The 23,334-nt window shown below is 41.5% G+C and overlaps 1 protein-coding gene across 5 annotated transcripts in view; it reads left to right on the top strand.

Annotated features, from left to right (window-relative positions):
- Positions 1-23,334, top strand: part of nsd3 (nuclear receptor binding SET domain protein 3) — a 106,102-nt gene that overhangs the window by 7,077 nt on the left and 75,691 nt on the right. For all 5 annotated transcript variants that reach the window (XM_043681453.2, XM_043681452.2, XM_087984198.1 and 2 more), the window contains exon 2: positions 3,713-4,437. In XM_043681453.2, coding sequence (XP_043537388.1) covers positions 3,757-4,437 — 681 coding nt within the window. In that variant the 5' untranslated portion in view covers positions 3,713-3,756. The remainder of the gene's footprint in view (positions 1-3,712; positions 4,438-23,334) is intronic.

The following is a 23,334-nucleotide window of genomic DNA, read 5'->3' as shown; positions in this document are numbered from 1 at the left end:
GTCTAGTTTTTGAATTCTGATTTTTAATGGATTGTAAATATCTATCGGATAAAGCATTTGAGTAAAACTTGAATACTTGGTCAATTTCCAAGTTTGAAGTTTGAGAGACCAGTGTTGTTCAGTCTTTGTTGTCACCCACAAAAACTAGTGTTTGTACAATGCCTTAACCGTAATGAAATGTACCCAGGCACTTGACAGGAGTGTCAGAAAACCAAAATTGATGAGTTACACAAGGATCCATGAGGGTTGATGACCAATAGTTTACCTTTCAGGAATACTTTAAAGAAGAGGCATTTGGATGGGTATATGAATAGGAAGGGTTTGGAGGGATATGGGCCAGGTGCTGGCAGGTGGGACAAGATTGGGTTGGGATATCTGGTCGGCATGGACGGGTTGGACCGAAGGGTCTGTTTCCATGCTGTACATCTCTATGACTCTAAGAGAAGAAAGGTGGTGAGAATGAGCAGGGAGGATCATTCTTAAGTGAATCACCTGTAAGGTTGATGTGTATTATTTTTATATATTGCACTTTGCAACATTTGATAATAATTATCTTTGTGAATAAGCCAGTTAAATCCATTGTTCCACATTCATTGGGTCTGCCGAGTCTCCTCCTTGAGAACGTTTACTTGCTGTTCTGCTGTTGTTGATGGATTTGCTGTGCATTTTGCAAATAATAATTATAGAAAAAGGTAAATGCGGCCTTGACTGTAATCTTGTGCCCTGAGGGGGAACATCTGCCAGTTATGAGTGACATGAGCAGACACATAGGAAATAAGGATACTGTATAGGTTGTCCTGGGTGTTCACTCCATTGTTTGATTTTAGACCTTCAAGAAATTCAGTATTTGTACAGTGATGTTGAGAACCTCTGCTTTTTGAACCACCCTTCCGCCCCTTTTTCTCCAATTGTTCCTTTGTAATTTGAGTTCTGGTTATTGTGTCTAATTACTGCCTGATGAGGATCTGCCGTTGCATGTACTGCAATACATATACCCCTGTATTCACGGCTCATTTTCTGATCCTAGTGATACAGATTGCAGCTGATCTCTGTGCAGTTGGAGTTCTGGCTGTATCTTTGTTACGTAAGTGCTGCCGTAAAATGTGTTGTTGCTGTGCTGTTTGTAGATGTTTTTAAAAATAGCAAACTCCTAGCAGTTTCCTATTCTTGCATAGGCAGAATAAGTAATTGGGTATGTGAGGGACGAACCAATGGGAAGTACAGTACAATGATTTCCGTTTGATGTTTCTTGGCGTGGATTAGCAGGAAGCACTCAGTTGTGACTTCACCTAGAAACTCATTGGTTTATACTGGAAAGTACCCTGGCTAAAGTCTTATAGCTGCAGTGCAAACTTGATTGGCAGATATGGGAGTCTGAAACTTGTAATAACTGATCAATAATTTGGCCTCCACTTTCCATTTGAAGGTTACAAATAAATAGCTGTGGGTTTGAATAATCCCACTCTTCCATTTTCCCACAGTCTTCTCTGTTTATTCCCTAACTCCATAGACACACGTGTTCCACGCCCCCACCTCACCACTATATCTCTCTGATATACAGCATAACTGAATTGCAGGGGAACCAAAAACCCATTGGTTATCTGTTTCACTCTAGTTTATTGCAAACACTTTAAAAAGATGTTCTTTTTGCTGGTGTTTCTTGTGTGCCTGTTCCAACATATAAATGGTCATGATGGTCATTTTTACTTGGAAGAATAGTTCTGTAGTTAAAAACATCTTTACACATCGTTTTCTATGCTGAGCCGTATCATTTTCAAACAAATCCAATTGGCTGCCAATAATTCCACTGTATTTCAACTTCCTTTCCGAACCAATTTCTGTAAACAGTGAACGTGATCAGACATTCTGACTAGCAACCTTGGATGTCTTTTTGTCCTGTTACGTACATTATATGTTTTAGGTTTGTCCAGTTTTTTGTTTGGTTGGTCTGGTTTTCCTGGGATGAGTTTTGTTTTGTTTGTCTGACCTTTCACTGTCCAAGTCTCATACACTGAGAGCAAGAGTTCTAAAACAGCAATTAGGCAAAATCTGAAAAGGATTTCACAGTAGAATAAATCAAGTCTTGAATGTTGATTAACTAGAACAGAGTGGAGGTAGTGTGTCTCCATCATGAACAATGCTCAAGTTAGATGAGAGAATGTTTCCCTTAATCATCTCTTTTACTTGCTGCAACGTGGCTATATAGGGTTTTGTCTTCCCTGTTAAAGCTAGAGATTGAACCATTGGAATACTGGACCTAAGGTGTAGTTGTACTGCTGTCCTGTGCACTTCAGCAACTTCAAGGGAAGCTTTGCTCCATTCTTGCTGACAAGGCTCATCTAGTGTACCAAATTTGCACGATTGTGCACAGGGCTGGGTTTTGTCTTCATGCAACAGTCTTTTCCCGTTCACATGAAATTTGACCTGGACTCATTCCTAGTGTTCCTGGTTTTGAAATAGTCCAGCCTGTACGAGCCATTTGTCTGACAATATGGTGTGGAATAATGGAAGTTGTTCGTAGTACAGTTGTTTCCATGGAGTAACAATTGATATTATGAGATTGACAACAGTTATTGAGCAGAATAAACACATGACTCTTAAGGGGCCATTGTATGTTTCCTTTTACTCATTGTAACTGGTTAGGTGCGTTGCAGAGAGTCTGAAACTCCTCGTGTGAAAGACTGTCTCAGGAAAAAAATAGTTGATTGTCAAAAATGATTATCGAAGAAAGAAATTCTGGTGGAAGTTAGGATAATTTGAAAAATCCTCCTCATCTTGTCTCACACGATAGGGGTCCTATCGGAAAGATGATGTGAAACTTGAAAGGGTTCAGAAAAAATTTACAAGGATGTTGCCAGGGTTGGAGGTTTTGAGCTACAGGGAGAGGCTGAACAGGCTGGGGCTGTTTTCCCTGGAGCATCAGAGGCTGAGGGGTGACCTTATTGAGGTTTACAAAATTGAGGGGCATGGATAGGATAAATGGATAAAGTCTTTTCCTTGGGGTCGGAGAGTCCAGAACTAGAGGCTGGTACAATTGCAACATTTAAGAGGCATTTGGATGGGTGTATGAATAGGAAGGGTTTGGACAGATAAGGGCCGGGTGCTGGCAGGCGAGACTAGATTGGGTTGGGATATCTGGTCTGCATGGATGGGTTGGACTGAAGGGTCTGTTTCCATGCTGTACATCTCTATGACTGCTTGGAATCAAAATTTACTTGCCTTCTTTTGGACCAGAAAAGTGTTTCTTGGAACATTTCATATTATTAAAATCTTAGTATCATGATGGAAAGCAGTTTTCTTGCTTCATGAAAAGCACCACTTTTTACTGTTCCTCTGTACTGTCACTGGTGTTTCTGCTTCAAGATTAGAGTGGTGCTGGATGATCATACCATATGGCATTAAGTAGGGGGTCAGTGCTGGTTAAATTCCCAACTGTATGTAGTATTTTCTTTCATCCTGTTAGAGATGTGATCATTTTGAAATGAGTTGATTTAAAGGCTCGGTAAACTTGGTGTAGAGCATTGAGTGTTTACAGCACAACTGTCCATACAACTGGTATCATCAGTCAAGCCAATCTTGAGCAAGTTAATATGATTCGTTGTGTCTTGAGTGAATCATTTTGGAGTTGGCCTTGCATTACATGAGAGTTACGATCATGTTGTGCATTGATGTGAAGAGTGAAAAAACATTTTGTGTTGTCATTGTTCCACAGGCTCAACAAGAGAGAGGGAAAGTTGAGGATGCGGGGGCAACACGATGGATCTCTCGTTCACATTCATGAAAGGTATCATGGGAAACACGATTCAACTGCCGCAACAACTTATTGATTCAGCCAATATGAGACAGGTTCCTGATGTTCTCAATGCCAGCAGTGGCATCAGGGAAGACAGAGGGCAATCCTGTGAAGCTTCCCTCCAGCAAGGGTTTATCTTTCCTGCTTCTGGTGCTGATAATATCCCACCAGTCACCAATGGCTACTCCAATGTTAACATGTATGAGACGCCAAACAAGCACCCAGCATATTCCCAGCTCCCCAATGGATCTGCCAATGGCTACGGAACATGTAAGAATATCAGTTCCACTGAATCTTGCACAGCGGGAAACCACTTGGTGAAACAGCCCGAGATTCAGGAGAAAGCACCCTCTCCTCCTGTTCCTGAACCTGTCACACCAAAGAAGACGGGCTCTCCAGAGATTAAATTGCGCATCACTAAAACTTACCACAATGGAAAGGCACTGTTTGAGTCCTCACTCTGTGGTGATCTCCTGAATGAGCAGCAGGCTCAGGCTGCTGAGTCTGCAGTGACTCGCAAACCAAAACGGGAGAAAAAGAAAAGGAGCAAGCATGATTCTACCACCACTGACAGCCAGGAATACAAAGCTGTCAAAGTGGAGCCTGAAGACTGCAAAGTCATGTATGGAAACCCTGTTGTCCAGGTATGCCTCTTTGTTGAGCGGGTCTTGTAATGGGTAGGGCCATCTTTTCTAACGTGAATTCTAACCAGTCACTTGCTCGATTGAATGTTAAAAATGTTCTGTAACTCAACCAAGTTAAGGTACATTTATGCCACAATATTTATTGAAAGCATTAGGTATAAATTGTATTTTAAAAATGTTTTTTGTCCATTTGGTTCTTTCATTATGCTTTGCTACTGTTGGTCAAACTGTCTCTGCATTTGTCCAGAATGGGAATGCTTTTACCTCTTTGACATTGCAGTATCTGAGACAGATAATCTGCTGCTTCTGTTCTTGACACACAAGTGTTCTTGTGTTTAACGCACCCTGAATCTGACAATCCAGGCATTGTATTTGGTTTGTTGTCAAAATGTAGTTTCCACCCCTACCTTTTGGATCCATTGTGTATGCGGAAGCAACTCCCTGACTCGAGAAAATAACAACTTTTCTTTTCCCTTTAATCACCCTGCCCTTCCCCCCACAAATTAAATATCAGAAAGACCAATTGGTACTGATTGCACTTATCTTCCTGACCACTGTCTTGGGGGGAAGCTGCACAGTTTGCAATGTGACTGTCCTATCTGAAGCCCAGCTGAACACAATGCTTCATGAAAAGCACCACTTTTTACTGTTCCTCTGTACTATCACTGGTGTTTCTGCTTCAAGATTAGAGTGGTGCTGGAAAAGCACCGCATGTCAGGCAGCATTGGAGGAGCAGGAAAATCGATGTTTCGGGCAAAAGCCCATCAGGACATTGCTGATGAAGGGTTTTTGCCCGAAACGTCAATTATCCTGCTCCTTGGATGCTGCCTGGCCTGCTGTGCTTTTCCAGCACCACTCTAATCTAGACTCTGATCTCCAGCATCTACAGTCCTCACTTTCGCCTGGTGTCTCTGCTTATCTGTGCAGAAGCTGTCATCCAAGCTTTTGTTTCCCTCAGTTTAGATGATGCAAGAGCTATCATGGCTTCCTCCCATCTTTGACAGTAGATCGAGTTTCACTCATTTTAAAAAGCTGTTGTTAATATTCCGACCTGCACAATACTCTCTCAATCTTATTTCTCAGCTGTATTGACATATTTGGTCATCTTTAAAAGAAATAAAAACTTTCCCGTATTCAAATTTCTGAGTACCTGCACATTTCCCCATCTCTCTAACTTCATCCAGGCTGACCACGCACCGAGAATTTGCTTTGAACTATGTGCACTCCATCCATTCTGGTGTTGGCAGTTTTACCTTCATCTCTCTGGTATCAGTCTCAATATCTCGTTTATTGATTTGGTATCATATTTTGTCAGATTATACTCCTGGGCAGCAGCATGGGATTTTAAATGCTTTCGAGGCGTGATATAAATGCATCTTATTGTTGCTTCCAGAGCATAACACATGTCATACTTGGACAGCAGTCGGAAATGATCGATCTTTTCTATTCACCTGCACTCGAGAGCAAATGCATGGTCTATGTATGGCTGATACAGAGGATTAGGCCTGTTAACATTCTATTTGAATTGGCTAGTTAATGCTTTAAAACAAAAATTGATCTGAATGCATATCCGAAGTGTGAATATTTAATTGTTTTAGCCAGTTAATTCTAGAGGACGTCACTGTGGATTTTTTCTTGCCAAGTTAGTTTATCTGATTTCAGTAAAGCAAGACAATGTTTTGATGCTCCTCCCCAAAGCAGTATGAGTCATAATGAAAATGTATTAATTTACTTAATTATCTGAAGAAATGGATAGGTAGAAACAGTGTATATCCTCACATCATGAAGTTATATGAGAAAGGATAGTACCAGTCATTTAACTTGAACTGACTGTTGGACAGATGAACCTTTTTTAAATGTATTAGCTGCTTTGCAAGAGCAATTTTCCCAGTCTCTGACCTTGGAATTCATACCGGAATTGATTTCTCTTCCTTTGTTTCTCATCCATGCTCTTTCTCAAATCTTGAAACATGTTTGTAACCCTTTTCCAAGGGGTTTCCTTGAGGTGGCGGTATTCCTTTGGGGTTAGCATCTGTCTTCCATGATTGCTGTCTGTCAGAAATCGCAAGAAGTCATGGTGATAAAACCATGTCTTTGATCGCTAGAAGCCAACAGAACGTGGGCGTAGGTTGGTTTAATTTCCCACCACAGCAATTCTATTGAGATTACGGTTTATTCCAGTGTTGAGGGGGGTGATATGTTAGTGGAGTGTGACTCACTCCAAATGGAATTCTTGCTTCACTTAGTTTCCAAGTCAGTTTGGTTTGTTACACCTGTTTTCTTCCAAGTTCAACATTGTGTGGTGAACGCAATGTTAATTTCAGGTACCCCTAATGTGCAGTTAGTCTACAGAAATGTCAAAAAGGTGAATTAACAAGACAGGATGTTTCATCGATCATCTCAATGGAAACTGGAAAGAATCAAAATGTCTATTACTGGGAACTGAGACTGCAAATAATTTTAGTTTCCTGGATTCTTTCTCAATTTACAGTAACTGTGACTACATTTTGGAGTGTGTTATGTTTATTTTTAGTGTTGATGTCTGTGGCCCTGTTATCATTTGTGATAACACATCACAAGTAATAATTCATCTCACGATTGTTCTGTGGTGAATTTTCTTCTGTTGTGGCCCTGAGGTGCGCATCAGAACAAATGTAAATGGGTATAAACTGTAAATGTATGGCTGTTGAGGCTGATGTGATTTTACTGAGCTTGAGGCAACACATCCCAAGTCAATAAATAATGATTTAAATGATTACCCAGACAAAGTTTTTATTTTTCTGAACATCTGTTGTTTTTTCTTGTTTTTGGTTGAGAATTTGGATGTTGAACTGCCTGTCTGATAGGGATGGATATTAAGGACTTTGGAAAAGGAAGGCTCTTGTTGGAGCTTCATGTTGACTCCAACATGCACTTCCATCTGTTGCGCACTTTGAGAATTTTGGAAGCCTACATGATGTACCATAAAATGGAGTCGGTTAGATTAGATTCCCTACAGTGTGGAAACAGGCCCTTTGGCCCAACCAGTCCACACTGCCCCTCCGAAGAGCGACCTACTCAGACCCATTTCCCTCTTACTAATGCACCTAATACTCCGGGCAATTTAGCATGGCCAATTTACCTAACCTGCACATCTTTGTGATTGTGGAAGGAAACCAGAGCACCTGGAGGGAACCCACACAGACACGGGGAGAATGCGCAAACTCCACACAAACAGTCGCCCGAGGCTGGAATTGAACCTGGGACCCTGGTGCTGTGAGGCAGCAGTGCTAACCACTGAACCACTGTGCCACCCCTGAGCCACCATGCCATGTTGTTGTTAAAGTGAGAAATATATCATTAACTGCCCATGTCAGAATTCACAGTAAAAGCTGACAACTACGAACGTTGTAAATCAGAAACAAAAACAGAAATTGCTAGAAAAGCTCAGCATGTTTTGCAGCAACTGTGGAGAGAAATCAGATGTTTTGAGGAAGGGTGGCTTGACCTGCAGCATTAACTCTGATTTCTCTCCACAAGTGCTGCCAGACCTGCTGAGCTTGTCCAGCAATTTCTGCTTCTGTTTCAGATTCATGGTGCTTTCATTTCCTTCCAGTTTGGTCCCAAGATGGAGCAAAATATTGTCTCTATTCAGGGGAAAGGCCATTTATGGAGCACTCTTGGATGAAATGTTCGTTGGGTGGAATGGGATTGGGAATGGGGCCAGGTCAGCATTTATTGCCATTGCTGATGACCCTTGGGAGGTTGGTGAGTGAGTTGTCGTCTTGAAGTCCTTGAGGTAGAGTGACACCAACAGAGCTCTTAGGAAAGGAGCTGGAGAATTTTGACCTAGCATCAGAGAATTAGTGGCCCCGTAGTTCCAAGTCAGTGGTGTGTTGCTTGGTGGAGATCTTGGAGGTCGTGGTATATTTACTGGTCTTCTGCTTCTTGCAAACTCTTGACCTGAGTTTGTGTTAATGGCACACTGTGACACCTCATTCACCACTGTCACTGAGGCAAAATCAGTTGAGATGTTTTGTCCTGCTCAGTGTTGATCTTTGAGGAATTGTATGCTTGAGCATCAGATAAAGACATTCATAGGCTTAAGTTCCACCATAATTCTTTATAATTAAGCCCGGCTGATTTTGACTGCCAACTTTGGCCTCATCAACCCAAATAAGCTAACTTGCTACACGGGATCATCTACATTTGACTTGTTTGCCCCCCCCCATTGCCATATTGTGAAGGACGTTAACCAAGGAAATAAGTTTTTGAAATAACTCCATGGGGTTGGGCCATCCTTCATTTACACATGTGCAAAATCCTTGACACTAACACTGCTTCCTCAGAGAAAGCTCTCAGTGAACAAAACCTCGAACACCTCTGTTATTACCTGTCAGCCAGATTTCCCTGATGGGGGCTGTTAATCTGTCCGAATCAAGGAACTCAGATTCTTGGAGTTCTGGCTGGCTGTTCTTGTTACAATCACTGCAGTTTCAGAAGACCACAGGGTGTACAAGTAGAAGTAGACCATTTGTTCCAACGAACCTGCTCTGCCATTCAATGAGCTCATGGCTGATCTGATATTCATGAACTGCACTTTCTTACTTATCACCACAACCTTTGATTCCCTTACTGATTGTAAATGTGTTGATCTCAACCTTGAACTGACTTCATGACTTAGCCTTGACAGTCAGAGAATTATAGAGATGTACAGCACAGAAACAGACCCTATGGTCCAATTTTCCCATGCCAACCAGATCGCCGAAATTAATTAAGTCCAATTTGGCGAAAAACCCTCCAAACCCTTCCTATTCTTGTACCCATTCGGATGCCTTTTAAATGTTGTAATTGTCCCAGCTTCCACTTCCTTTGGCAGTCCTCTGCAGTGAAGAGTTGCACAAATTCAATACCCTCTGAGATTAGAAATTCCTCTTCATCTTTGTTAAATGTGCATTCCCTTATTCTGAGTGGTCCCTCTGGTCCTCGACTCTACCACAAGGGGAAACGGCCTGTCCGCATCAATCCTGTCCAGTCTGGTAAGGATCCTGTAAGGTGTCCTCCCATTCTTGTGAACTCCAAAAAATACAAAGCCAACCTTCTCGACTGGTCCTCTCAGGCAAGGTTTCCACACCTGGAATAAAGCTAGTGAACCTTCTCTGCAATGCCTCCAATTCATCACCTACCCTCAAAGTGTGTCATAGCCTCTCCACATAACTTGATCAGAAAATCATTTGAGGTGTTTTTGTTTTGCAGTAACAATTTAGTTTGTTCATGTTCGGGATTGTTGCTCCTGACCACTAATTCAAGCCTTTCTCTCTTTCTAATCTTTCTTGCAAATCATTTGTTTCATTTGCTGTTTAGCTACACAGCTTCTGGGAAAGGAAGAACAGCGAAGAAAAGCAGAATGTATGCGGTAGCACTCTGTGTCATCAACACTAGTTCGTGAGCAGATACAACAAACTGCATTTCTGAGGGTTATAGGTGGCAATTAAACCACTGCAAACTGGAGAGTTTAGGTTTAAAGGAATTTGGTGGGAATTTTGTCTTTATAAATGATTGTGTTGGTCTTAGCGACTGATTGTATGTGAAGTATTTTACATCTTCAGATGTCCTCTATACTCTTGCTGAGTAAGAAATACTCCACAGTAATGTGAGGCAGGAGGATGTGGAGAAAACGAACTGTGGTTTTTAATTATCCCACATTTGAATGACAATCACTGGCCATGGATGTGAAACCTCTTCAGCTGGTTGGAAGAGAATGTGCCCTGCTGTTACCGCTGATGATGGAGAAGGTTGCCCATTTGTCTATCATGTGAGAACTCCTGCAAAATCTTGATAACTTCTTTTGGGAATTTTGTCCTCATTGCCATGAACATGTTTGGAGTACAGAACACAATATCATTTTGGGATCCAATGTCAGGAGGCGTTCAGTGATAAGATATTGCAATGAGATAGAACATGAAGCTTCACCTTGTGCACAGTAATGTCAGGGGTTAGAAACAAGCCTTTTCATCATGAGCTTCTGTTGTCAAAATAGTTGCTGTTTGAAGTTTAAAAACATACACAAGTTTTCATTTGGAGCGTAAAATACCATTCAGACTATTCTGAATAGAAGTGCGTGACATTCTGCTGGCACTACTACATTTCAGAAGCTTTGCACTTGCGGTTTTTCATGTCACTAAATGAATGTTTTGTAGATACCCAACAACATTCTGCCATCCTGTATTGAGTAATCCAAGACTTCTCAGTACAAAATTGTCCTAAAGAAGGCTACAAAAGATTTTTTTTTGCAAAATGTATCAAGAATTCTTGTTAGTCAGTCCTTTGCTTCGAGGCCTTTTTCATGCTTAAATAAAAAGTGCAGACCAGCAGTTGGCATGCGTCAGTTGCAAAGCATTATCTGTATGTTTGTTTTTAATTGATTCATGGGATGTGGGCATTGCTGGCTGGACCACTATTAATTGTGCATCCCCAGTCTACCTTTTCAAATGCAGCTAAGTATGGAAATAAATGCTGGCCAAACCACTGACCACTAATGGAACATGGTTGTATTGAAAAATTATACTTTTCTTGATCCTTAGTGAATTCCTTCAGGACTTCTGGGACTGAATGTAGTTTTGTGTAGATTTCCTCATGATGGGCAGTATAGAGTTAAATTGTTGTAACGAAGTATTTATAAACTGTTCATCTGCTTAAACTTCTATTGAGCACTGTATCAACGTTTGTGAATCTGAAGTTTGCCACTGCTCCAATCCAGCAGTTATTATCCTTCTGTCATGGTTCATGGTTCGAGGAACGAGGACAAGAATATTTCACGGATGTAAATTGCAATTAACTGATGGACGTAATGTCATTGCAAAAGGGATGGCAGACACGTCATAAGGTTTGCTGGTGTTGCTATTTTGGACGTATCCTGATTTCTATGGATATTGTATGTGGGAGTGAATAGTTGGTAGTACATACAGGATATATATTACAAATGGATCAGTTCCAGTTTTGATGTTCTTTGTTCGTCGTCACTTGGACCACAATCACTGTCTGATCTTGCAGGTAAAGAGTTTACAATTGGTCAAACTGGTATCCCAGTAAATGTCCCCACTTACAGGAAAGAGCAGCTGAAATGCAAACATATTGAAATCAAACTCTTAAGTTCTTTTGGGAATTCAGTGCTCTTTGACATGAATGCTTTCTTATTTGGAGTGCAGAACACAAAATGATTTTGGGATCCAATGCTTTGGAGACATTCAGTCGAATGCTGAGTTGGAAAAAGAATCTTAACCTTGTGCACAACAATATTTTTATGTGCAAGTTGTGTTTGCACTGCCTCCTGGTGTTTCTTTTGTTTTCTGAGTAAAAACATTCTGTTCCTCAGCTAATTGGAGTGAGTAAAGAAGGACAGCCTTTCCAGATCACGAGCCAGTTTGTCAGGGAGAGTGGCTGAATATGGCCTGCTGTTGGATATCATTCTTCAGGTACAGTCCTTTACTGAAAGGAATCCTGCCCACTAACATCATGAAGCCAGGTGCATACGATGAGCTGGTAGGAAAACAGAGGGCTGGATACCCTGGTCGTTTTGTATCTTGAGAGGGAGGGAATTGCTAAACCACTCCAAAAATTGAGAAATTGTTTTTAATGGCACAAAATCTCTGCAGAGGAGTGGAAAACTCTTTTTTTAAAAAAAATAGGGTAGGGAATCAAAGTTTCAATCAAATGGTCGTTTGGAAGCACAACTTTCACAACTGCGACTGATTATTCTTTCTAATTCATAAATATCACAAATAAATTAAATATTTCATTTGCATTGAGTGAGGAATAAATAGCATTTTGGAAGTGTGAACATACCCATTGAGAGATTTTGGCTTAGTTTGATGAAAAGCTTTTCAGCAGCTCCAGGAGTTTAATTTATTAATGCAAGGAAAGGCTGAGTAGTTCAGTGTTAAGACTATCTGTCTGCTAAGGAACAGTTTCTCACCCATTCATGGTCAGACAGGTGTTCAGCTTACAGGCAGGTGTTTCTACAGTTGCAACTATTATCGAAAATACAATGACCAAAAGGCATCTTGCAGGTGTCTAATCTCTCAAAACCTGGCATTTAGCAACAAAAGGAGACATCAGGAATGATAGCCCAAAACCTTGATTGAAGAATTAGATTACAAGGGGTGCTTTAAAGAAGGAATGACGGGCAGAGTGAGAATTCCAGAACGGAGGGCCTTGGCATCTGATGATGTTGTTGCCAGGGGTGGAATGGATGGAATTGTTAAGTCAAGAGGCCAGAATTACTGGAATGCAGAAGTGTTAAATGGGCAAGGTTGTCAGATTGATAATCAAGGTTGAGAGTGTGATGCTGGAAAAGCACAGCAGGTTAGGCAACATCCAAGGAGCAGGAGAATTGACACTTCGGGCATGAGCCCTTCATCAGGAACAAGCCCTTATTGGGCATAAGCCCTTCATCACGGTGATAATCAAGTTGTCAGGGTGGGACCATAGAGGTATTTGAAAATAAGAAACAGTTCAGTTTTACTGCAAGCACTTGTATATTGGAGCCCCACTTATTGTTGACTATGTTTTGGAGTTGCATTGTGTGCATTGCTGTTTGGGTTGAAGCAATACAATTGCCTCAATAAATTAGAATCCCCTGTACTCAATGTAACATTCTGTGACTTGGAGAAAGAAATAAAATAGTGAATCTGAAATAAACTTGCTTGACTGATGTGTAACTTGCAGAGGAGATGTGGAAACAGCTCAGGCAGTATGTGGGTCAGTTTTCAAATTTCAGTAAAAGAAGTGCAATTGCATGAATTCCCTTTGTATTTTGTGAGGGGAAATCTATAGCATAACCACAAAAACAAAAGCCCACATGTAGTGGCATTTGCTAATCTGAATAATGATGGACAACGGCCTGACTACGTCAGGGCTCGTGAATGGTAAATACACTGGATTCTATTCCAAATATTGTATCAATTGACCTCTGCTGTGACATAGGCATTAGTCTGTGGATGTTCATTAAGGCCAGCATTGAGTTCACCCTGTCTGTGATACATTTTCCTTTTGGTTGGCATAAGCTGGACATAAAACTACTAAACAGGCTTCAGGTTGAAGGAACTCTGGCTAAGCTTGGATTCTCAGTTGTGGCGAAGTCATTGCTACAACTTCAAAGGCGTTCTGTAAATTGAATCAAGGTTTCCAACCTTAATTGTCAACTGGCTTTAAGAATTAGGAAACTAAGATATTTCATAATTTTTCCCACTTTTGCTCTGTCAACAGTTAACTGTTGAGGAGCCTGTGCGACATCAGGAACTTGTCTTAAATGTTATCACTTTGTTAGGACATCCCTACATAGAGTCATAGAGATGTACAGCATGGAAACAGACCCTTTGGTCCAATCCGTCCATGCCGACCAGATATCCCAACCCAATCTAGTCCCACCTGCCAGCACCTGGCCAATATCCCTCCAAACCCTTCCTATTCATATACACATCCAAATGCCTCTTAAATGTTGCAATTGTGCTTGTCTCCACCACTTCCTCTGGCAGCTCATTCCAAACACGTACCACCCTCTGCGTGAAAATGTTGCCCCTTAGGTCTCTTTTATATCTTTCCCCTCTCACCCTAAACCTATGCCCTCTAGTTCTGGACTCCCTGACCCCAGGGAACAGACTTTGTCTATTTATACTTTATTATCAATGAATTGTTTCTAAACTGGAATATTTTGCTTGATGTAAGTAGACATGGCAGCAAACTGAAGATCATCGAAGATAGATCAACAAGTGAGGAGATCGAAGTAGTTTCTTGTTGTACCCAACAAGTAGTCAGTTCTTGATTCTAGTTCCTTGGCATGAGGAACATGGTGAGCATTACTGTGTTGTATAACTGTATTTCAAAATTGATGTGCACTGAAAACATGTTGAAACAATGAGAATCTTTGGTTCAATCATTGACTGTTTACCCTGATGCTGAGCAGCAGGCCAGTGATGATGACTTTCTGCATTGCATTTCATACCTGAAAGTCAGTTCTTAACTTGCCAAATGGGGCACAGATAGAAGGGATTTAATAGTGAAACATTTTCACAAAACATCATATCAATTTGGGTACTGGTATAATTTGATCAGTTGCTATGTGTTGTCCTAATCAAATGATGACCACGTGTCCTCTAATTGAACTCACTAATTAAACTCTTTACAGTCAGACAGTCATAGAAAAAGATCATTCAACCCTGTAAGGTCCATGCTGGCTCTCTGGAAAGTAATTCAGTCAGTGCCATTGCCCCTTTACTACCTATGTGATTCTGCAGGTTTATTTCTCTGTAACTATTTTCACTTTGGTTCTCCTGCAAATTTGTGAATTTCCATGTATCAGAAATCAGGCATAGAAAATATCTGTAAAAACTAGAAGAACTGTGGATGCTATCAATCAGAAACAGACGTTGTTGGAAGAACTCAGCACATCTGGCAGCATCTGTGAAGAGGAATAGGAGTTAATGTTTCAGGTCCAATAGCCCTTTCTCAGAGCTAGAACATATTTCTGTTGTCAAACTAGAATTGAGTATTATCATGAGCATTCTTCATTTTGCTTTGAGATATTGGTCACATCATTGCACACAAGGAGGCCATTCAACCCAATGCTGGTCCTCTGAAGGAGCAAATGCCCTTGTGCCACTCACCTACCTTCCTGCAACATTGCACATTGTTCCTTGGCTAACAATAATTGCCTTTCCTCTTGAATGCCTCAAGCAAACCTGAATCCTCCTTTTTTGAAGTGAGCAGATTCCAAATCCTAACTACTTGCTGCATGAAACCTATTCTTTTTCACAGTACCATTGCTTGTTTTGTAACAGAAATAGAAACATCAGTTGGTGCACCATCTAGTTGGATCTTGGTTGATTCAACATTAATCATGTGCACTTTGCTCCCCTTGATCCCCTTACTGATCAAGAACTTATTTATTGTATCTATAGTTAATCAATCTAAATATGTGCCCAGTGGTTTTTGATGCTGTCACTGATGGGAATAATTACTCCTTACCTAACCTGTCTAGGTACATCAATATTTTAGAATGCTTCTATCAAATCTCTTCTCCAAGGAGAACAAAGGAACCGTGCGCATGAATCTATCCTGCACTCTCTCTCAAGCTTTTACATTATTTCTCAAGTGTGTTCCCAGGATAATAGACAGGAGTTGAGAGTTTTGATAAGTGTTTTTAATATAAATTGGGTAAGTCTTTGTATCTACAATTGTTTTGTTGAGTGTAGCCTTTGTCAAAATTACACATATCTGTATCGACGCGATGCTGATGTGTCAGATTTCTGCAAAATAGGCAAGACCATTATTGCAGTTTGTTGAATTGCTACAACCTGGTGGAGTACATGAATGAAACAACAGTTCTCTTGGGTTTAAGCAGCCCGAGTAAAAATCTGTGAAAAAGCATCGTTTGCTTGGTGTGAAGCCAAGTCAGAAAGGAAATTGATGTGTTGAAGAGCAGTAGTAAGTGGAGGTAAGCAGAAACATCCATCATCAAATATTGAAATGCACTGCCAGGCTTCTGTAATAATGGTTACACAGTTCTTGAAATAATGAATTTTGACTGATCATCCTGCCACTTGTCAAACTCTGGAAGCTTCTTGAGTGCTGCCCTGCTGCTGTTCCTCAGCTCGGAATTTATTGTTCCATGTGTCTTGTACCACATTACTTGACAGAAATTTAGTTGTCATTACTAATTCATGTTGCATGCAATCACAAGTTGGATGATTACTAAAAGAGTAACCTAAAAAGAGGAAGTGGATTGTGCTGACGAATCAGAGTACTTGGAGTGTTTACAGGTGCTGAACGGATAAGAGTTTTCTGAAATACACGTTGTCCTTGGATCTCACCCTGAATCAGCGGAAGTAAGAAATAATTACTTGGTCAAATTTTGTCCTTGCTTTAATATGTTAAGTTTTAGAAACAAACTCACACTCCTTCTAACATTCTAATTCTGAGTCGATTGAACAAGAGAGCAAACGTGTAGACTAGTCTCACAGTCAAATGAGGCTGTATCCTTCATTGTTCATATATCTCCTTGTTCATTTCTGTTCTCCTCAGCATAAACCTGTCATGACTCATGTGCAGATCTGATAGTCTTTGCTGAGTGCTGCACTTGGCCAGTCCCTGAATGGATTGCTTTTGCCCAAGTATTGCTGTATGTGTTTTAGAGATATGAGTTGTTGGGCTTCATTTTATATTCATTCTATAACTGGGAGTGCTGCCCTTGTCTGCTGGGTATTGAAAAGCCCCTTTTGATGTGTACCTTGGTGCGGTTGCTTGTTTTTCTTGTTGTGGAGAACTGACCTGTCATGAGAGGTCAAATGTGTGCTTAGTATCTTGTAAAAGGCTGAACTTGGCATCAAGGACAGATTACTGCATCTATGGCACATGAAGAATGGAAGCCAAGTTAGGTGCACTTTTTTTTTATGAAAGCTGTTGAGAATGCAAACTCCGAAATTGATACATGTTTGAGCACTGTTGTTGAGTGGGGCTAAGGATGCATTGTGAGTAAAAGGGAGAGATTTGAGAGAGCATAAATATTTAATAAAGAACAATTCAACCAGCTAAACACTTGTAAAGTGTTGAAGCCGTATTTGTCCAAACGCAGGAGGCCTTCAAACAGGCAATTTACTAATTTTCAGAGAGAAATGAGAAACATGGAAACTTTTTTTTTGGTTTGCTTCCCCTTCCACCCCACTAAATGGTGCAGAAAGGTAAATGCTTTTTTCCATATTTTTTTTCTGGGGAGTGCATCTCTGCTGATTCAGCAGAATAACCTAAAAGGACCAGATGATACTCTGAAAAATGAACTGTACACTCAAGGAAAAGGTTAAACTGCCAGAGGAAAACTCTTTGCCTTTCCTATCAATGAGAGTTACCTGTCAAAATGCAATGACAATCTTATGAATGAGTAACATTTGAAGGTCAAGTCCAGCCCCCAACGACAATTGATTCAAGTATTGATCCAATAATTGATCCAGTTATCCAACAGATGATCTCAGTGAAGGGAAAGCATTTTTATTCACGTATCACCTTGCATCATTCATCCGAATGTCAAAATTATTTGACAGCCTATCAGGTATATTTCTTTTAAAATGTAACCTGAATGCCACATTCCACAGATAGTGATGAAATGCAAATTTGTTGTGTGTATAAATAGATTCACTCCGACAAAGGAAGACAAAATGGTTGCTCTTTAGTTTACCTTGAACATTAACCCCTGGCCACTGGCCGTTTTGGATGCCACGTTGCTGTCCATTATGTAAAAACAAACTCATTCATGTTGGGGAGCTAAGACCGACAGTGAAATTTCCAAACCCAGCTGATTTTGACTTGCCAGTAACCCTTTATCTTTGGCCTTTTACACAAAAAGACCTTCATGTAGAATCCTGAAAATAAAAGAGTGGTTCATCACCATTAAAATTATGACTTTAATTCAAAGTTCTTCAAAAGTATGGCCATTTTATGAAGAACTGTGAAAGGTCCTGAGTTGGTTTAGGTGTGGTTGTTAGGAAAATGGGCAACACCATAAATGGGGTCATATTAATATCACTTGGACAGCCAAATTGAATGAGGCGATTGGGAATATCACCTCGCCTGTGACTATCGATGATACAAATATCTCAGCAAGAGGCCCAGCAATCACTCTCTGGCTTCCCACAGAGTTCTCGGGTACACCTGATCAGGTCCTGGGGATTTATCCACCTTTAACCGTTTCAAGGTATCCAGCACTTCCTCCTCTATAATCTGGACATATTGCAAGATGTCACCATCTATTTCCGTCCAGGCTATATCTTCCATATCCTTTTCCACAGTAAATACTAATGCAAAATATTCATTTAGTATCTTCCTCATTTTCTGTGGCTCCACACAAAGGCCACCTTGCTGATCTTTGAGGGGCCTTGCAACATATAAGAGGCATCTGGATGGATATGTGAAGAGGAAGGATTTGGAGGGATATGGGCTGGGTGCTGGCAGGTGGAACTAGATTGGGTTGGGATATCTGGTCGGCGTGGATGGGTTGGACCATGCTGTACATCTCTATGACTCTATCTGCAGTCTAGCTGATTTGTTGTATTCAAAACATCTTTTAGGAGAAGGGTTGCCAGACCTCCTGCAATTGGCCAAGAATATGCAGGAATTGAAGATCAATTTCAGGACACTGCTGTGTTTAACCCTAGAGAAGAAACAGAAAGATGTGAAACACCTTTTTTTTTGCCGTGATTTTTTAAATCTGTCTCTTCATCAGATTAACAAAAGACTAATGAAAATGGGGCAATAAGGCCAATAGTCAAGCATCATCTAGTTGGATCATGAGTCTTTTTGCTTTCCAATTATCTTAGAAAGCGATGTGTCGGCTGGAGTGTAGGCAAAGCCATGGTGATCAAATCTCCAGGAGAATATATCATTGCCATTGGCAACCTGATTTGGGAGCTGCTGAAGAACTCAGCATTGCGGTGCTTCAGGTATCTTTTGAGCTCCCGTGGTTTGTGAGTTATGAAAGTTGTTAACTTTTGGCAGCGAACACTTGAGTCATTTTTTGTCTCTGCAGAGGAGTTTTGCCCATCTAGGTATTCTTGTTATTAACGCGGTGGGATCCAGTAGTGGCAAAGAGTCCTGGCTGTTTGGTGCAGCATTTGGAATTCTCTGCTTGTCGTTAGAAAGAGAAATCTTTCACATGGGTGTGCTCTGATTTCAATCAAACTTGTTTCAGTAAGAGTGGCTATCTTGGAATCTGAGCAGGAGTGTCTTAATGGCAGTGATTGGGATGAGAGCTATGAAGTGAACAAGAAGCAGCAGAGCACTTGATAATAGTCTTTTCTGTTGGTCTCTGGGATTTTTACCCATCCCTAATTGCCCACGGCACAGTCATAAATCAACAACAGTGTTCTGGTTCTGGAGTCTCATGTTGACTAGACCAAGTAAAGACAGCAAATTTTCTTCCCAAAAGATCAGATGGGTTTTTAATACCAACAGCAATGACTATACATTTGCCACTTGTCAATAAGCTTTTAATGCCAAATTTTTATTGAATTGGAATTTGACTATTTGCCATAATGGGATTTGACCCCATGTTCTAATAGCATGTTGGCCTTCATAACAAGAGGGATTGAGTATAGAAGCAAAGGGGTTCTTCTGCAGCTGTACAGGCCCTGCTGAGACTACACCTGGAGTACTGTGTGCAGTTCTGGTCTCCAAATTTGAGGAAAGACATTCTGACTTTTGAGGGAGTGCAGCACAGGTTCACGAGGTAAATTCCTGGAATGGCGGGACTACCTTGTGCTGAAAGACTGGAGCGACTGGACTTGTATACCCTTGAGTTTAGAAGACTGAGAGGGATCTGATTGAGACGTATAAGATTATTAAAGGATTGGACACTCTGGAGGCAGGAAACATGTTTCCGCTGATGGGCGAGTGCCGAACCAGAGGACACAGCTTAAAAATTCGGGGTAGACAATTTAGGACAGAGATGAGGAGAAACTTCTTCACTACCATTATAGGGCAAGCGAAACAAAGAACAGCCAGAGAATTCCTAGAAGCATGGCACTCATCCAGAAACTCCATCAACAAACACATCGACCTGGACCCAATATACCGGCCACTACAGTGGACAGCTGAAACTGACAACCAGAAGCGGCAGGGACAGGCCACTATAAATGCCGGAGGAAACACCACAGATGCGCTTCACAGGAGGCTCCCAAGCACTGAGGATGTCACCTAGACCGGGGACGAAACGTTTGCAACAAAAATTTCCAGCTCGGCGAACAGAACCACAGCAAACTTCTTCACCCATAGAACATAGAACATAGAAGAATACAGCGCAGTACAGGCCCTTCGGCCCTCGATGTTGCGTCGATCCAAGCCCACCTAACCTACACTAGCCCACTATCCTCCATATGCCTATCCAATGCCTGCTTAAATGCCCATAATGAGGGAGAGTCCACCACTGCTACTAGCAGGGCATTCCATGAACTCACGACTCGCTGAGTAAAGAGCCCCTAACATCTGTCCTATACCTACCCCCCCTTAATTTAAAGCTATGCCCCCTCGTAATAGCTGACTCCATACGTGGAAAAAGATTCTCACTGTCGACCCTATCTAAACCCCTAATCATCTTGTACACCTCTATCAAGTCACCCCTAAACCTTCTTTTCTCCAATGTAAACAACCCCAAGTGCCTCAGCCTTTCCTCATACGGTCTTTCTACCATACCAGGCAACATCCTGGTAAACCTCTGCACCCGTTCCAGTGCCTCCACATCCTTTCCTATAGTATGGCAACCAAAACTGCACACAATACTCCAGATGCGGCCGCACCAGAGTCTTATACAACTGCAACATGACCTCAGTACTCCGGAACTCAATTCCTCTACCAATAAAAGCCAGTACGCCATATGCCTTCTTCACCGCACTATTTACCTGGGTGGCAACTTTCAAAGATTTGTGTACATGGACACCAAGATCCCTCTGCTCATCCACACTACCAAGTATCCGACCGTTAGCCCAGTACCCCATCTTTTTATTACTCTCACCTCACACTTAGCTACATTGAATTCCATCTGCCACCTTTCTGCCCAGGTCTGCAGCTTATCTATATCCCGCTGTAACCTGCCACATCCTTCCTCACTGTCTACAACTCCTCCGACTTTCATATCATCCGCAAACTTGCTCACCCAACCTTCTAACCCCTCCTCCAGGTCATTTATAAAAATGACAAACAGCAATGGTCCCAAAACAGATCCTTGCGGAACACCGCTAGTGATGGCACCCCAAGATGAACCTTTGCCATCAACTACTACCCTCTGTCTTCTTCCAGCCAGCCAACTCCTAATCCAACCTCCAACTCACCCTCAATACCATACCTCCGTATTTTTTTGCAGTAGTCTATCATGGGGAACCTTATCAAACGCCTTACTAAAATCCATATACACCACATATACCACTTTCCCCTCGTCCACCTCCTTAGTCACCTTCTCAAAGAATTCAATAAGGTTTGTGAGGCACGACCTGATCTTCACAAAACCATGCCGACTATCCTTGATCACATTATTCCTATCCAGATGTTCATAAATCCTATCCCTTACAATTCTCTCTAAGACTTTGCCCACAACAGAAGTGAGACTCACCGGCCTATAGGAACTAGGGTTATCCTACTCCCCTTCTTGAACAAGGGAACCACATTTGCTAGCCTCCAATCTTCTGGCACTACTCCTGTAGACAACGAAGACATAAAAATCAAGGCCAATGGCTCTGCAATCTCCTCCCTTGCTTCGCAGAGAATCCTAGGATAAATGCCATCAGGCCCAGGGGACTTATCTATTTTCACCCTTTCCAGAATTTCCAACACCTCTTCTCTACATACCTCCAAGCCATCCATTGTAATTAATTGTGACTCAGTATTCACATCGGCAACAATGTCCTGTTCCTGATTGAATACTGACGAAAAGTATTCATTCAGTGTCTCCCCACTGAAGTGGTGGGTGTGTGGAATGCTCTGCCCCAGAGGGCAGTGGAGGCCCATCCTCTGGATTCATTTAAGAAAGAGTTGGATAGAGCTCTCAAGGATTGTGGAATCAATGGTTATAGAGATAAGGCAGGAACAGGATACTGATTAAGGATGATCAGCCATGATCATATTGAATGGCAGTGCAGGCTCGAAGGGCAGAATGGCCTACTCCTGCACCTATTGTCTATTGTTCCCAGAACATTATCTTAGGTCTTTGGATTACTAATTGAATGTCAATACCATGACTTCACTGCCTCCCCTGAAAATAAATGGTTTAACCTTTAAAGTAAATGCAACAGAAGAGTTTCCTGAAATTCTGCAGCTTGTTCTCACTCCAAAAATAGTCCTCAATAATCTTTGAGAGTGCATCTGCTTCAGGAACACTCCTTTAGTGCCCTCATGGGATGTCAGATAGTGATTTTGAAAATTTCTCTCTTTTTATTGTTGTACTACCTGCTGCTTTTATTTTGTCTCTTTTCCTCTGCTGTGAGAGTTTGTACTTTGTCTTCTGTTGTATGGCCTTTACTCTGCCAGTGCATGTGTTTATCCTTCTGCTCCCTCTCGTGCTTTTACTTTCTCTTTTCTCCAGTGATTAGGTACATTTGGGTTTAAAAAGGCAAGTAGAAAATACAGTTTTCTTGGAAGAACTCAGTTAGTCGTGTTACCTTTCCTGCTGGATTGCTTTAGTTATTGAAGTGATTCTGTTGGAGTCAGTTAGGTTTCAGTCAGGTTGAGATTACTTGTGGACTTGGAACTTCAGTTTTTCATCGTGCATGTAGAATGATAGTTTTCTGAAGATTTTCTGGGTTCGGTTTCCAAACCATGCATGAATGATCCCCTGCAAGGCCAAACCCTAATCATTTGAAGGGTTGGAATTTTCAATCCAGGTTTCACACGATATTTTTGATGAAATCCTTGAACTATTGGTTACGTTGGTTTTGAAGAAAGGATGTTGTGAAACTTGAAAGGGTTCATAAAAGATTTACAAGAATGTTGCCAGGATCGGAGGGTTTGAGCTAAAGGCAGACGCTGAATAGGCTGCGGCTGTTTTCCCTAGATGGTCGGAGGCTGAGAGATGACCTTTAGAGAGGTTGATAAAATCGTGAGGGATGTGGAAATGGTAATTAGGCAAGGTCTCTTTCCCAGGATTGGGGAGTCCAAAACTTGAGGGCGTAAGTTCAAGGTGAGAAGGGAAAGATATAAAAAGAGGACACGAAGAACAACATCTTCGTGCAGAGGGTGGTGCCTGTGTGCAATGAGCTGCCAGGGTAAGTGGTGGAGGCAGGTACAATTACAATATTTAGAAGGCACTTGGTTGGCTATATCAGTCAGAAGGGTTTTAAGGGATATGGGCCAAATGCTGGGAAATGGGATGAGGTCACGTTGGGA

Source organism: Chiloscyllium plagiosum, unplaced genomic scaffold (assembly GCF_037043375.1).
Source record: "Chiloscyllium plagiosum isolate Xiang-an unplaced genomic scaffold, Cpla_swu_hap1 HiC_scaffold_48, whole genome shotgun sequence".
Lineage (NCBI taxonomy): Eukaryota > Metazoa > Chordata > Chondrichthyes > Orectolobiformes > Hemiscylliidae > Chiloscyllium > Chiloscyllium plagiosum.
Note: the sequence above shows the minus strand (reverse complement) of the source record. Positions and strands in the feature narration are given on the sequence as shown.